Source organism: Cornus florida, unplaced genomic scaffold (genome assembly GCF_030987335.1).
Source record: "Cornus florida cultivar Cherokee Brave unplaced genomic scaffold, ASM3098733v1 CherokeeBrave_3.0.0_Hap2_Chr04, whole genome shotgun sequence".
In the NCBI taxonomy this organism is placed as follows: Eukaryota; Viridiplantae; Streptophyta; class Magnoliopsida; order Cornales; family Cornaceae; genus Cornus; species Cornus florida.
In genome coordinates, this window is record NW_026775574.1 from 8,088,012 (window position 1) to 8,103,628 (window position 15,617).

Sequence of the window (15,617 nt, forward strand, 5' to 3'; positions counted from 1 at the left end):
CTTACAAAATATCCGTCAGATTATCAGATCGGATTGGATCTACTAAAATGTTTATCGGATTCGGATCAAACCTGATCCGGTCCAAATCCGATCCGTTTACAGATCTACCTGCATGGGCAGGATCTTCATCACTAGTTTGCCTTTTATTAACCTAAAACTTTCCTCCTTTTCCTTTATTTTTTTCTTCTTTTCATTTTTTTTGGGATCATGAATCATATAAATTTAAGATTCAATTTCAAAATCTGAAATATCCAGCATTAGACTTTTCTTGTGGGACATTTCAAAATTGATACCTATGTCTTAGGCATAGATAATGCACGTTACGTTATGTATTGCAAGTCTTTGACATAGTTGCCTCAGGCCTTCGGCACTTGCATTTACCTAGAAATTTGGTGGTTCCACAAAATATGTTTTCCTTGGCGCATATATATATACTAGTTTGATAACTTTTCACTTTTCAGCCACGTTTCAACCAGATATAAAGCCAGTAGACTGCAGCTGTTTTTGCTTGTAGACGCACAATTCCTGTAATGCTTTATAATATAATATCTTTGCAATATTTATTCTTCTAGGGTATTCACATGACTTATATGCCATACATTGTGTTTCTATGTGAGAAAATAACATCTCCATGAGTAGTTGTCCATTTTTTTTTTTTTACACAATATATTTTACATCTTTTCATATATGTTCTTGGAGTTTAAAATTTCAAACTTGAATATAAAGACAAATTAGTAACTTTTCAAAGAGACAAGGCACGTCTTACATATTTCCTTAAAAATTTCTACTCCCCAGAAGTGACATCTAAATCGGGAGAGAGAAAGTATTTGAGACTCATTCTTAAGATATGCATGATTTAACAGTACTTTTATTCGGTATATATCATTCTACCCTTCCTCTCAATACAGTCTTTAATATTTATATCTGACCCTTATCAGATCGCATGCGATGCATCGATTGTTGCAATTTGCCAAGGGTTCGGTTTGTGGCTCCATTTAGGAGGAGGCTTGCTTGCATTTGGTGATCAGTAGACTACAGTTTCTATTGTATTTAGTTACCATTCTGTACTCCTCTATTGTGTCTAGTTTAGGGCAATTATAGACATTTATTGTTATGACGGTAGGTTAGTCATGTTTTTTCTAAAAAATTATATCAAGGTAAAATGAAGGCTTCGATAACTGTCTATTATTCAGAGGTACCACATGTAAATACCTGGGATATTTTAGATTTTCTCATACTTGAGCCCAAGAGAACCTCGTTACAATGGATGTACTATATCATTGGTACAGCCAACCAGTAGAAACACTCTAACCACTTTGCTTTAATAGGAGAAAGATTTCCATGCACCTTTAATCCTTATTTATCTGTGCCATCAAATAATTATATCATGTCACATTGAGTCCTATCACTGGCCTGTCAGTATTTAATAAGTTGGTGATATCACATCTTCACTACAACCGACACAATTAAAATTTTCTTGTTTTAATAAAGTGTTTCTATTAATTAATTATATTACATTACGCGTCGATAAGCTATCATGTCATCATTATAATCGAACAACTAAAATTATCTCTTCTTGTAATAAATTATCGGAGCTAACGGTAGGAAAGCTGCCAGCTCGAGGAGGGTCAGGCTGCCACCGAAGTCCATGTCGAAGCGCTTGAACATATACTTGAGCTGTTTTAGTTGATCAGGTTTGAGGGGAAGCCAATGAGGAGGAGGAGGAATCGGATGAGGTGGAAGAAGAGAAACAACCAAAATATGATAGTTTTGTTTACTTATGGGCCCAAAAAATGGTTTTGGTTGGTCTATTAAAGTCGTGCCTTGCTTTCTTGATTCAAAAATCAAAAAACAAAAAGCAAAGTATTGCCCTGTGTTATTATGATTGAAAGTGATTTTAAAAACTGTTTAATTCTATCTAAAGTTTGGGCTCACATACAAATTATGAGGTGCACGCACCCACCAACCAATCAAATTCTCACATTAAGTCGTGTGGAAGCCAAGTTCGACTTACCCCATCTTTCCCCTCCCCCAAAATAAAAAATAAAAAACAATACAGTATCCCCACTCACATAAAACACAGCAAGGGGTACATAGCTGCCTAAAAACATATATAATTACTAGGATATCTGGAGGAGGAGAAGAAAAGAAGCAAAAAAACAAAAAACAATGAATACTGTATTGCCGAAAACAATAACTTTGAACTATTTACTTACAAGAACAAAAAAATTGAGGTAAAGAAAAATGCTTATTTTATATGCATAAGCAGAAATAGAACCTACCCTACAAAATCCAATCAAGGGTTTGAATTTCGGACTCTTTATCCTGCACCAGACAAAATCAGCACATCTCAGCTGAGGCCCCTTTGCAAATACATCAAGACCAATTCAATTCAGCTTGCTTTATCAAACCCTCTGGATTCAAAATGCTTTCACCTCTTCCAATATTTACCATATTCCTCTTTAACTATTCCAACTATTTTGTGTAAAAAAATCTGTACTATAATTTTGACTACCGAACGCCATCCTCTGAAACAATCTAATTTCTGCAGATTGCTCTGCAGAGTTGAATATTTCACTTTCACCCACTCTCATTCCGTTGGTTAGATCTGCGGTGGCCATATTATCAAAAGCTCTCACAACCTGAGAACCATAAGCATATTAAACAACAACAAAACCCAATAAATCCATATCCTAAGAAGTATTTCGGGGAAAATTTCTAGTCAGTAGCGAATCCAATAATTAGTTACCTGTCCCATTCTTGGTCTCTTTGCAGCGGAATGTCGAACACAAGCCGCAGCCGCCTCAATCATCCGAAACATTTCACTACTGACATAGTTGTTTTCAAGCCTTGGATCTGCCAACCCTTCAAGTTCTTCAGTATCAAGAGCATGGCTAAGTAAAGGTCGAGCCTGATAGATAAATTGAGTTTTTGTTAAGGAAAGCTTGACTTCAAAACGTATCAGCTGTTTGATTAAAGTGCATGATCACCACAACTTTAAAGTATGTTTTTTCCCCCAATGTGCAGACACTCATTTCAGCAGAATACTTATCTCAGGCTAAAAATTCTCAAAGGAAATGGTACACAACTACACATGCTACTTATAGAAATACAAAATAAATTTTAAAAAAATTCTAGACAGAGCCATTTAAGATAGGTGATTCTTATTTTGAAGTAAGCCATTCAATTCATCAATAGAATGAGACCGGAAAGCCTATCAGAAAAATATAGCAGTTTGAGAGCATATTTGAAGCCAGATTTTTACGTTCTGCATGCTTGAAGATTTGCTGGTCTTCTCTTTCTAGTAGTACTAGCTTCATTCTTCACATAGAATTAATCCTTTACGTTACACTTAAAAAGCCTTAAACTGAAATATATGGTTACAGCTATTACACTGTTGATGAAATATATAAATCTCATATGCCTTGCAGCGAATTTCACCAACAGGTTGCATGGTATAACTGTTCCATATATAGTATTAATTTTACTTGTCACTAAACAATCATCTGAACATATTAGGTGATTACTGATTAGAAGATAGATTACACTTGATAAATATTTACGAGAATGATAAATTTAAAATTTTAAGTTACTAAAACCTTCACAATTGGTATAATAGCAAAAGTGTACAAAAAATAAAAATAATAATAATAATGACCTAGTCAATCAAGAACTAACATAAAGCTCTCCCGAAACACATAAGCCATTCAACGTATTCTAGTGTTATATATAATGTAAGCACTGGTAACAGCCATGAAAATATTGCCGTACGACATAAATAGATAGCAGTTGAATAAAAATGTCTTTAGGGTTTGCAGAGAGAATTCTAAAATATGCCCCTCTTTTGACTAAGCTGCCAACATATATTGGTTAGATATTGACACTCCAATTGGTGCAAGAGAAGAGAGATTACTCCCCTCAATATACTATACTTCAATTTCTAAAGTAGGGGGGAAAAAAGAGAGCTAGTGGGATATATAAAGAGAAGCAAATTCCCTTGCCTAGATCCTTGCCTAGATTTATGTTACTTCACTTATAAGAAACACTTGCAAATTTTCAGAACTGCTAGTCAAAATGGTACTTCAAACTAAGTAAAAATTAATACTTATGTACCCTAATTAGTTTGAAGTGTAGGAAACCTGGTAACGAGGAAGTGGATTAAGCTCTGCAGATCAAAATCCATGAGAGGGTTTTGCCACAACTTCCTAACTTTAATCAAGCTTTAGCAAATGGAGCTGGAGAATAATTTCAAACAAAAAAGATTAATTTCCTATGTCCTTGTATTGAATTACTTCAGTTTTACAGAATCCTTACATGAAAGCTTTCAGTTCTGAAAATGGAGAAAAATTTAAGACAGCAGAGACTTGCTAAAGACGGATATATGTTAATGAGGTGAACTTGTCTCATGGTGCCTAGAATCCAGATGAATAAACCTTAAGCCCTAAAGGGCCCTCAAAAATAGGCAGCGAGGATAGAGTCTGTTTCAGACCTCATTAGTAGGTACTTATTTATTTATTTTAATAGGTCATTATTAATTGTGAACTACTCAAAAACACCATGGTGGGTGCAGCCATTTAATTGCAAAGCATATTGGAGCAACAAAATCTAGGCTCTCATAAGCGTAGATTTCCTAGAAGAATCAACCAAATAAACCTGTTGAGATAGGAAAACTAGGCTAAAAAATTCACCATATGATTTGGACCAAATCATGAGATGAGGAATTTACTTTTTTTACATGCACTTTTTCGAACTTACGGGTATAATTTTTTTCATTTGATATCTGATTGATGGATATATTGTGCCATCCAAAAGCTTTTGAAGAGCAATACAACACCACTGGGTACACTTCCACATGTATATAATATGGGTAGATTCCTCATGGTGCTGTGGCAAATAGAAGCATGTTGCTTGTCTAAAGGCAGAATGACAATGTTTCCTGCACCATTTTAATTCAAGAAGGTCCTCAAAATCACTGCCAAAGTGAAAATCCAATTTGACTATTTAGTACTGTTTGATCTAAAGGGTTTTTAGAAATACATCTAAGAGACGTTTTCGATATAATTTGTACATAATTTAGGTCTATATCCTTGGTGGGTAAAAAATGTGGGTCTGTTTTACACTTGCTTGCTTATGTCATGTACAAATTCTTTATTTTTGGGGTTTATTTAACTAGGAATAAGAACTCCTATCATGGTTGGTAGTTGAGGATCCCACCCTTGCAATGATTTTGATTTTAAAAAATACAAGCTCAGGAGCAAAAGAGTGCTTGGGTTGTAACTCCTGATCCCTGTTCTAACTGTTTTCTATTTTTTTTTTTTAATTCTCTAAAATCTGAGTGTAGATGAATTAGATCAAGAAATCTCTCTTCTCCAAATTTGGGCTCAAAAACTCTTCAAAAGCTAGAAATAGAGTAGACAACAAAAAATGCTTGAGTTTCGAAACCATCTGTCAGGATCCAATTCCACCACTAGTCAACAATATTGTCCGCTTTGGGCTCCCTCTCACAACTTTAATAAAAAAGGAGGGGGGGGGGGGGGGGGGGGGGGGGGATGTCATTCTAAGTAGCACGGACACGTCTCCGACACTTCATTGCTGTGTCTATAATTTGAAAATAATTTTTATTATTTCGGATGCTTGACCGATACATCTTGGACACTTGGCCGACACATTCTGAACACTTGACCAACACATCCCACACTCTGTCTTTCTAAAGCAAACACATGACAACATTATGCACATACATCAAAGTGTCCAAGCTCTTTTTTCTTAAAAATTTGACATTAAACACTTGTCAAAGTATGTAATGAGAAAAAAAAAAATAACAATAACTACAATGACAGGATAGTAATATCATATATAATATAATATATTCTTTTTGATATTTGAATAGCTTCAATTTCAAACTTATGTAACTGTAGTATAAAAAATTATAAATTAATTAATGTTCTATAATGGTCTTATTCAATAGATATATAAATGAAAATTTACATTTATATGAGCCGTGTCCACGCCGTGTCCGTGTCCTACTTTTCTAGAGTTTGACGTGTCAGCGTACACATGTCATATCGTGTGTGTTCAAAATGGTAAACTAGCTCCTGTAACACACATATTGGTTCAATTATTTTGATCCTCATTTAACATTGACCAATGTCATGTGTGTTCCTTCCTTTCATTTCCATTTGAGTCAGTAAGCTTTCAAAAAATGAACACTGCTCAGTCACATTTTCTTCTGCTTCTTGCACAATACAGGACCAACGCTCGAGTCGAGGAAGATGATTGGGATAGGATTGGGGAAGTTTCTTAATGAACTTCCTCTTCGTACTACTCCACTCGACTCACAACAATAGCTGCTAGCCCCTAGTAGCTTACTAGTGAGCTAATAGTTATAGAACAACTACCTGACAAGCGCACACCTCATCTAACACAAGTTACTGAAAAGCGTGAGTGCTGATGAAAAACGGACGCGGCCGGTTGCTAGCAGAAGTAGCGCGTTAGCCTTTAACCTCTCTTACCTTAATGCGCCAAGGTACCCAGCTCGTAGTTGCGGCAAACGCACTTTGATTGTTCTATCAAACCATTATATAAAGGCCTTCCAGGAATTGACCAAGCAGGAACCGGGTATCAAAGTTCCATTGATTCATCTAGGGAACAAAAAGGACAGCCTCTATGGCTTGTAAAAAGACAAGAGGGCCAAACATCACAATTGTGATCTGAATGAAGCAGACTTGGACAAACAAGGCCCACTTGCTGAGGAGACGAGCTTGTGGCCTGTTTAGAGATCTAGGAGTCCACATTAGCTTCTAAAATAGAGTTGATATCTTCTAGAATAACCGATGAGAGTTCGCTTGTTGGGGAACAGTTAACCATATTCACACATATCTATCAATCCATTCTTCTTAGGTCATCAAAATTCTTCCTCATATCTATCAATCCATTATGTGCGTGCACATGCATGGGTGCTTTGGTGTGAAAATTTCATAGTTATAAACAATATTGTTAGCTCATTTAAGTTATTCACTATTTCTGCTAAATGACAACTGTTAACTAAGTAGGTAAAGGTAATGCAGGATGATGTGAGGGGCCGATACAAATGTAACCTATGATGTTATGTGCACAAAAAATTTGCTTTCCAATTAAACTTCTGTTCTCACACTTGGGAGCATGAGGTTTTACCATTTCACCACAAGATGACCCTTCTATTCACCATTTTTGTAAAGATTATTATGAGGTTGTGCCTTTCAAGACTTAAGAACTAAGCAGAGGACTCATCAGTATATGATGGGGCCACTGCTTGGTGTAGTGGTAAAAGTTTGGCTACAAGCATAAGAATAGAGGTTCAACCTTAAAGCCAGCCACTTTGTACAACCTAATGCCAAAGGGAAAGATTCAGAGCAAATGTATTGTTAGCTCATTTAAGTTATTCACTACTTCTGCTAAATGACAACTGTTAACTAAGTAGGTAAAGGTAATGCAGGATGCTGTGAGGGGCTGATACAAATGTAACCTATGATGTTATGTGCACAAAAAAGTTGTTTTCCAATTAAACTTGTGTTCACACAGTTGGGAGCATGAAGTTTTACCATTTCACCAAGAGATGACCCTTCTATTCACCATTTTTGTAAAGATTAATATGAGGCTGTGCCTTTCAAGACTTGAAGAACTAAGCAGAGGACACATTGGTATATGATAAGGGCCATTGCTTGGTGCAGAGGTAAAAGTCTGGCTACAAGCATAAGAATAGAGGTTCAACCTTAAATTCAGCCACTTTCTACAACCTAATGCCAAAGGGTAAGGTTCAGAGCAAATGTATTGTTAGCTCATTTAAGTTATTCACTATTTCTGCTAAATGACAACTGTTAACTAAGTAGGTAAAGGTAATGCAGGATGATGTGAGGGGCTGATACAAATGTAACCTATGATCTAGGAAGCACGGACACTTCAAAATGGGCGAAGAATCCGTGTCCGACACGTGTCGGACACGGACACGCGTCGGACACGCCCCGACACGTGTCGGACACGCCAAAAAACGTGTCTGGAATTTTTTTTTTTTTTTTTTAATTTTCGGACACGGCTGGGACACGGCTCGGACACGCCACAGACACGGCTCAGACAGCTCAGACAGCTCAGACACGGCTCGGACACGGCTCAGATAGCTCGGACACGGCTCGGACACACTTTTCTGGAATTTTTTTTTTTTTTTAAAATTTTTAATTCTGATATGTTAATTTTTTTTTTTTTTTTTTTTTTTTTTTAATTTTTAATGCTGATATGTTCTATTTTTTGTTTTGTACTACCCTAAAGATGCTGATATATATATATATACTAACCTAAAGATGCCACAATTCGCCGTGTCCGTGTCCTAAAGATGCTGATATATATATATATACTAACATATCAGTGATATATATATATATTCCAACCTCAACATATCAGTGTTTTTTTTTTTAAATTATTAATGCTGATATATATATATATATACACTATTCGCCGTGTCCGTGTCCTAATTTTTTTGGATTTGGCGTGTCGCCGTGTCCGTGTCGTGTCGTATCCGTGTCCCGGATCCGTGTCCATGTCCGTGCTTCTTAGCCTATGATGTTATGTGCACAAAAAAGTTGCCTTCCAATTAAACTTGTGTTCTCACACTTGGGAGCATGAGGTTTTACCATTTCACAAAGAGATGACCCTTCTATTCACCATTTTTGTAACGATAATATGAGGTTGTGCCTTTCAAGACTTGAAGAACTAAGCAGAGGACTCATCGGTATATGATAGGGGCCATTGCTTGATGCAGTGGTAAAAGTTTGGCTACAAGCATAATAATAGAGGTTCAAGCTTAAATTAAGCCACTTTGTACAACATAATGCCAGAGGGTAAGGTTCAGAGCACCCTCGATTAACGGGGAAGACAATGGGTAATGGACTTTATGTTATTGGAATCTGAATTAAAGGGAATTAAAAGGTATTACCCAGTTTTGGTCCCTCTACAGCAGGGTCTTAAGGTATTTCCCCTTATTGACGCATGCCTTCATATTTCTACTTGATTTTAAACACTACCTAAATAAAAATTGAACCACGTTTCTTCAAAATTCAGCACTTTCTCATGCTAAGTCATGATTCAATTATAAAATTTCAAATCCTACTTGTTCCCAAATTAGATGTGTGGTTCCAGAGCATAAGTGATCTTATGCTGCTTAGAGCAAAGAAGTCACCCTGCATTGCAACTCCCTGCAACAAGTGTTCTGACAGAAGGTGTGCAACACATTTGATCCTTGGTACCACCAACAAGAGTACCATGAAAGAAGAAAAAGAAAAAGAAAAAAAGGACATAGGTTTGTACTGCCATCAAACTCATCCTGATAACACTACATTAATGAAAGAACAGCTAGCTTAATAGATCTCGTAAATTTATAACCAGTTCATGCATGCCTAATATAGAGTAGCGGTTTTACAAAATTGTTGTCAGGGGCTTATTTGTTATTACTTATATAATGTTGGGGCTTATGTGTAATTTCTGAAACTTGTTATTATAAATAGAATGTGGTGAAAGGATGAAAGTATTCTTTCATTATTTCTCTCTTTCCCCATCTCTCTCTCTTTTTCTCTCATCCGCTTTCTTCTTCTTTATCACTTACTCTTGATTTGATTATATCTTAAAGTCAACCAAAATTACCTAAGATTTTTAATGGAGTAGCAGGAGCTAGGTTTAACATTCATAAAACTTACCCATTCAACTAGACTCTCCTCTCCCAAGGGCTGAGATACATCCACAGGCTTACGTCCAGTAATTAGCTCCAAAAGCACAACTCCAAAGGAGAATACATCAGATTTCTCAGTCAATTTGCCGCTTGACGCATACTCAGGAGCCATGTATCTGAAAATCAACCAATTGAAACCTTTAAAACATGACTAGTATATGTCCAACCATGTAAATAACAGTATTACTTGTGGGGGATTTAATCCTAAAAGGATGACCAGACCAATTATGGATGTGCTGCCTACCCAAAGGTTCCCATAATCCGCGTGGTTATATGTGTATTTGCATCCAAAGCTAATTTAGCGAGACCAAAATCAGAAACCTGTAAAGCCAGAAAAAAAAAAATTGTAAACCCACATCTTATGAGATGAGAATTACAAAATGAATTGTGATTGTTGCAGATACCTGAGCTTCAAAGTTGTTGTCTAAAAGAATATTTGATGACTTTATATCTCGGTGAATAATCCGAGGATGACCTGCCATACGAAAAATAGCAAGTGAAATAAATATGCAAACAATGATATAAGAAAGATCTTTCAACAAAAAAACAGTTATTAAATTACAGTGGTAGGACAGTGCATTTGTTCAGAAGATATCACGTGTTAGGATTTACTTGGTGTTATTTTTCAATAGTGTAAAAAAAAGATTCCCTATTGATCAACCTAACAGTATGTGCCATATATCATATACCTTGGTGACAAAAAAAATTCTGACAGAGGCAATTTTTTTCTTTCTGTTTTTCTTGACAAGATAAGAGGCAACTGTTAAAATGAATTCTAAAATTTTAACCTCACAGGCTAGCGCATGACATTTAAAAATAAAAGATAGCAATTATAGACAACCTGCCATTTTTTGTGAGAAAAATATCATTTTGAAATTCTAAGGAGAATGCCTTCAATTGTCTAATCTATTCTTCCTACGGGTTGTGATTTTATTAAGGGAGGATATTAAGTATTGTTTCCCCCGAAATTAACACAGCGCTTCTGTAAACTTTGATGCTTGAGTGAATGGTAATATATGGTCAAACTAACACACACCATTCTATATGTCATCACTGACACTGCAATTATATTTGAAAAACTGGATTTGATACGTGTCATAGGAGGAACAAGGTCAAAAGAATTTTGGCTACCAAGTAGGTATCATAGCTTAAGAGTAATCCTGAGGTCGATTCGAGCACCTCACCTTTATTAATTATAGGGAAAAAAAGAGACGGTGAAAAGAAGAAGGGTACACTATCTTTCTAAAGGTTTTTTGGCCTTATGATTTTGATTTTTTCTTTCTTTCCTTTTTACCGAGCATGTTCTTTTTTCCTTCTTTTAAAAAAATAAATAAATAACGCAGAAGACAACATTAGATATTAAAATCAAGAAGAGGAGAGCACAAATAATTACAGTCTTCATGGAGATAAGCTATTCCACGAGCTGCACCGGCAGCAATCTTTACACGCATTGCCCAATCCATTACTGGCCTACCGTCTCCTACAAAATACAAGGAGCAACCCCTTATGTTAGTTACCAATTATCACAGAAAAAATCCTTCAAAATCTCAAACATAAAAGATTACCGTGAAGATGGAAATAGAGGGTATTGTTAGGGACATAATCATAGACAAGCAGCCTTTGGTTCTCAGAAATGCAGTAACCCACTAGTGAAACCAAATGCCGATGGTGTATGCGACTAATAGTCTCAACTTCGGCTTTAAATTCTCGCTCCCCCTGCCCCCCACCAATCTTTAGCTGCTTTACTGCTACCACTCTCCCATCCACTAGGCATCCTTTATATACACAACCAAATCCACCTTCACCCAAAAGATTTTGTGCTGAAAACCCATTTGTGGCTTGCACTAGTTCTTGATAGGTAAACCATGACCTTGAATTACCTAATCCACCAGGCTCTGTTGGTGAATATATAGAACCACTGCCAGAACCACTTCCCATAAGGGGTGCTGTTGTCTGTGCCTTAAAGGCAGAATCTGGACACAAATTACAAACCTTCTTATATTTCATACAAAAGTATCAATCACACAAACATACGATATAAATTGTTTCCAAGCATGCTCAATAACAAGGATTTAGATGCTATATTATTAGCTTAGTCAATAAATTCAGACCTACTCTAATTTTATTCCTCACTTATGGTGTCTAAGTTCATGACCGCCTTAGCCTGAAAGCAGCAAAGATACATCTATGAAGTAAAGACTGAAAAATTGTTGTGTTTATAGTTTTTAGAAAGTATAACATGTTAAAGATACCCAGCAAAAACGTAGAAGTGCATATACAAGAACAAACACAAAGTCAAGCATGCAAAAGCCACACACACACAAAGGGAACAAACGAAAAGGCAGAGCACACTCGGGGAATGATACGAGAATGTATACAGAATTACCTGATTGTGGGGAAGGGCCCAGCGATGTAGGCAGAACATAACCGCCATTGAGTCCAGAAACCCTTTTCTTTCGCTTCCTCACGCACCAGAAAGCCGTTCCAATGAAACCAAGTAGTATGAAAAATGATACAATACCAATAGCCACTGAACCTCCAATACCAAGGCCCCCATTACCTGAGGAGCTTGAAATTTCTGGTGCATTACCACTAGAAGTGTTTGTAGTCGGATTACCTGATGGTGGAAGTGGATTTTGAGAAGGGGATTGTGGAGACACAAGTGAGGGAGGCGGTGGTGATGATTTTAAAGGAGGGTTTGAGGAGGGCGGAGAAATTGGGGGAGAAACAGATGGAGGAGTAAGCCCAGGAGGTGGGGGAGAATTACTAGACGGTCTTGGTGCTGGTGGAGGAGGTGAATTTTCAGGTGGGGTTGATGCTGGTGGTGGAGGTGAACTTCCAGGTGTTTGAGATGCTGGTGGTGGAGGTGAATTTTCAGGTGGAGGTGATGACGGTGGAGGTGGAGAATTTCGAGGAGACTGTGATGATGGTGGACGTGGAGAATTTTGAGGCGGCTGTGATGATGGAGGTGGAGGTGAACTCACTGGAGGTTTTGGCATTGGTGGAGGAGGTGAATTCTTTGGAGGCTCTGATGGAGGAGGAGGAGGTGAACTAGCTGGTGGCTCAGCTGATGGAGGAGGGGGTGAACTAGCTGGTGGCTCAGCTGATGGAGGAGGAGGAGGTGAACTAGCTGGTGGCTCAGCTGATGGAGGAGGAGGTGAACTAGTTGGGGGAGTAGATGATGGAGGTGGAGGTGAACTAGTTGGGGGAGTAGATGATGGAGGAGGAGGTGAACTTCCTGGTGGTTTAGATGATGGAGGAGGAGGTGAACTAGTTGGGGGAGGAGATGATGGAGGTGGAGGTGAACTAGTTGGGGGACTTGATGATGGAGGAGGAGGTGAACTTCCTGGTGAATTTGTCGACGGAGGTGGAGTAGAATTGGAGGATGGGGGTGGAGCATTAGGTGTAGACGGAGGAGGTGTCACAGGTGGAGGAGGGGGTGATGTTGTAGGCGGCAATGACGCTAGAGAAGAAGGTGGTGGTGATAGGGGTGATGGTGAGGCCGGAGGAGGAGATGTCACATTAGCGGTAGTAGTGGATTGGGGTGGCTCGGATGGAGTAGTAGGTGTTGCCGTGTCAGGTGGATTGGCGTTGGGCTGCGAAGACGGTGGAGTTGCAGAAGGGTCTGAAGGAGGAGATGAAGGCTGTGGTGGTGGAGGAGTGGTGGAATCCGGTGGGACAGCAGAGGGTGGAGAATTCGGACTCGCCATCTGATCAGTATCCAAAACTAACAAAAATTAAGCAATTGCCAATATAATGTCACCAAAATCTCCAGCCTTCCATGATAGTTTCTCAAGATTCACTATTATTAGGCAAATCAAAATCTCTCATCTATCATTCTCATTTCTCAATAACAATCAAAATCCAACAGCCAAAATCTGAATTTTTTTATAGATCACACTATCCAGTGTCAAGTTCAAATTTTTATATATCTAACATAGAGTCCACAGACCGCACGACCTCTTCTATAAACCAGTTTGGAAGCCAGTAATCAAAATTCCCAGTCTCTGAGAAAATGAAAACAAAATCCACCAGCCAAACAGGCAATTCGTCGAACACTTCACGCGAAATCAAATATCCTTCTCCAGATTAAAACCCAGATCACCAAAACAAATTCTGAGCAAAACCCAGAAAACCAAACACTCGTAGAGCAAAACCCAGATCACTAATCACCGTTTCAAGCAAAACCCAGTCACCCAGATCAGTTAAACAGGTTCGCACAAGAACCCAGATCAGCAAAGACGTAATCAAGTGACACCAAAATTCATATATGAACACTAATGTCCCAAATGTAGAATGCAAAATACACAAACCATCCAAAAGAAAGGGAGAAAAAAAAAAAAAAGAAAAAAAAAAAAAAAAGGAAGATAACCCAACTGTAAAAATCCCAGAAACCCTTTACCTTTTTGTTTCTCTCTCTAGGATTAGCAAATTCCAGGGAATATTTCAGCCTCGGAAGCTCAAACCCAAAAACGCGGAAACAGTTGTCTCAACTCTCAAATACAAAGCAAGTATAGTGATAGCAACATCGAGAATAAATTTTTCCTTTTTATTTGACATTTGAATATGTATAATAATAACATGTTGATCACATTTCTTATGATAACAGCATGATCATAACCATTCAGGTTGAATTGCTTTGCTTCTTTCAAACGTCAAATCAATGGAGTATTACTTATTGATTAAATAAAGGCTATCAAGTACTCGCAATGCAGATTGTGAGCGTACAAAATCAAACAAATTATTTCGGCATTAAATATTCGTCAAAAGTCCTTGGTTGAATATTCTTATTTACTCTTTGTAATAATAGTAAGTTGATTTTTTTTACTTTTACTACTACTATCTAGAACATTTAGTCCTTTTTTTCATTTAGTGCCTTTTTATCTTATGTTTTGGGACTGATTTTATCAAACATAATTTGCTTGGTAAAGAATTTCTAGTCTACATAATGTTTTTTTTTTAAAATATTATTTTTTTTGTTTGACAAAATTAATTTTTAATTGTCACTTCATAATGCTAAAGAAAGTATACTTGTGTAAATGTAAATATTAATTATAGAGATGATCAAATTTAAAGACTAATTTATGTACCAATTAATAATTATCATTATTAATTAATTAATTAATTTTTATTTTTATTTTTTACTGAAATCGCATTGTGGAATTATTTTTGTCACTAGAACTTTTATTGGGGCAAAAAGATAATCTTGTTTTTCAGTTGTGTTATTAGATGGTATGATAATTATTGAGATATATTAAAAGAGGAGGGAGTTTAACTTATCTATTATTTGGTATGATTAAGTGTTCTTGTTGAAACTCTAAGGATTGGTTTAAGTGGGTAAGTCATTTGACACTCATATGATCGCATCTAGAAGAATGAGGTTTAAGATTGGACTCTTCTTGAGTGTAAATAATTTTTTAAAAGGAGGGTGTGTGAGGATCAACTAGTAAAACAAAGAATTCTTGTTAAATTCTACTGTTATTAAATTTCGAAAAAAGAACCATTTATCACTCTATAATTTACTTTTTATATTTTTTTAATAACAATTTACAATTTTTATAATGAGAGACAACCTTTATACTATATAAATGCCTTAGTATTCTTTTTGTTCAATTATTTTTTTTAACCCAGGTTGTCAAAATTGCACTTTCTTCCCTTTAAATTTGGTTAAGAATAATGATTATTTATTATCATTTTTATTTTTTTGAGCACGTGTATCAGTCCCGTACTATAACACACACACTTTTAAAATTAGGAGTGTGATTTATAGTTATCAAATTTAATTTATGTGAAAGTTATAATGATGAACATATTATATAATGTCATCATCAAGTCATGTAATAGACTTGCGCATCAATTAAAT

General features: G+C 36.7%; 1 protein-coding gene across 1 annotated transcript; it reads right to left on the bottom strand.

Moving 5' to 3' along the window:
* Positions 1-2,163: 2,163 nt before the first annotated feature.
* Positions 2,164-14,342, bottom strand: LOC132302686 (proline-rich receptor-like protein kinase PERK9). The gene is made up of 8 exons (XM_059799601.1): positions 12,141-14,342; positions 11,320-11,727; positions 11,148-11,234; positions 10,159-10,229; positions 9,999-10,075; positions 9,723-9,870; positions 2,750-2,911; positions 2,164-2,642 (listed from the first exon to the last, which is right to left on the bottom strand). The coding sequence occupies exons 1-8, from the start codon at positions 13,462-13,464 to the stop codon at positions 2,463-2,465; spliced, it is 2,457 nt and encodes an 818-aa protein (XP_059655584.1). The 5' UTR covers positions 13,465-14,342; the 3' UTR covers positions 2,164-2,462.
* Positions 14,343-15,617: the final 1,275 nt, after the last annotated feature.

Excerpts from the sequence above, each read along its gene's own strand:
- LOC132302686 (XM_059799601.1), bottom strand. The coding sequence starts at position 13,464 with ATGGCGAGTCCGAATTCTCCACCCTCTGCTGTCCCACCGGATTCCACC. Across the intron at positions 11,728-12,140 it reads GGGCCCTTCCCCACAATCAG|ATTCTGCCTTTAAGGCACAG; the intron begins GTAATTCTGTAT and ends ATTTGTGTCCAG. Across the intron at positions 10,230-11,147 it reads AGCTTATCTCCATGAAGACT|GTCATCCTCGGATTATTCAC; the intron begins GTAATTATTTGT and ends TTCGTATGGCAG.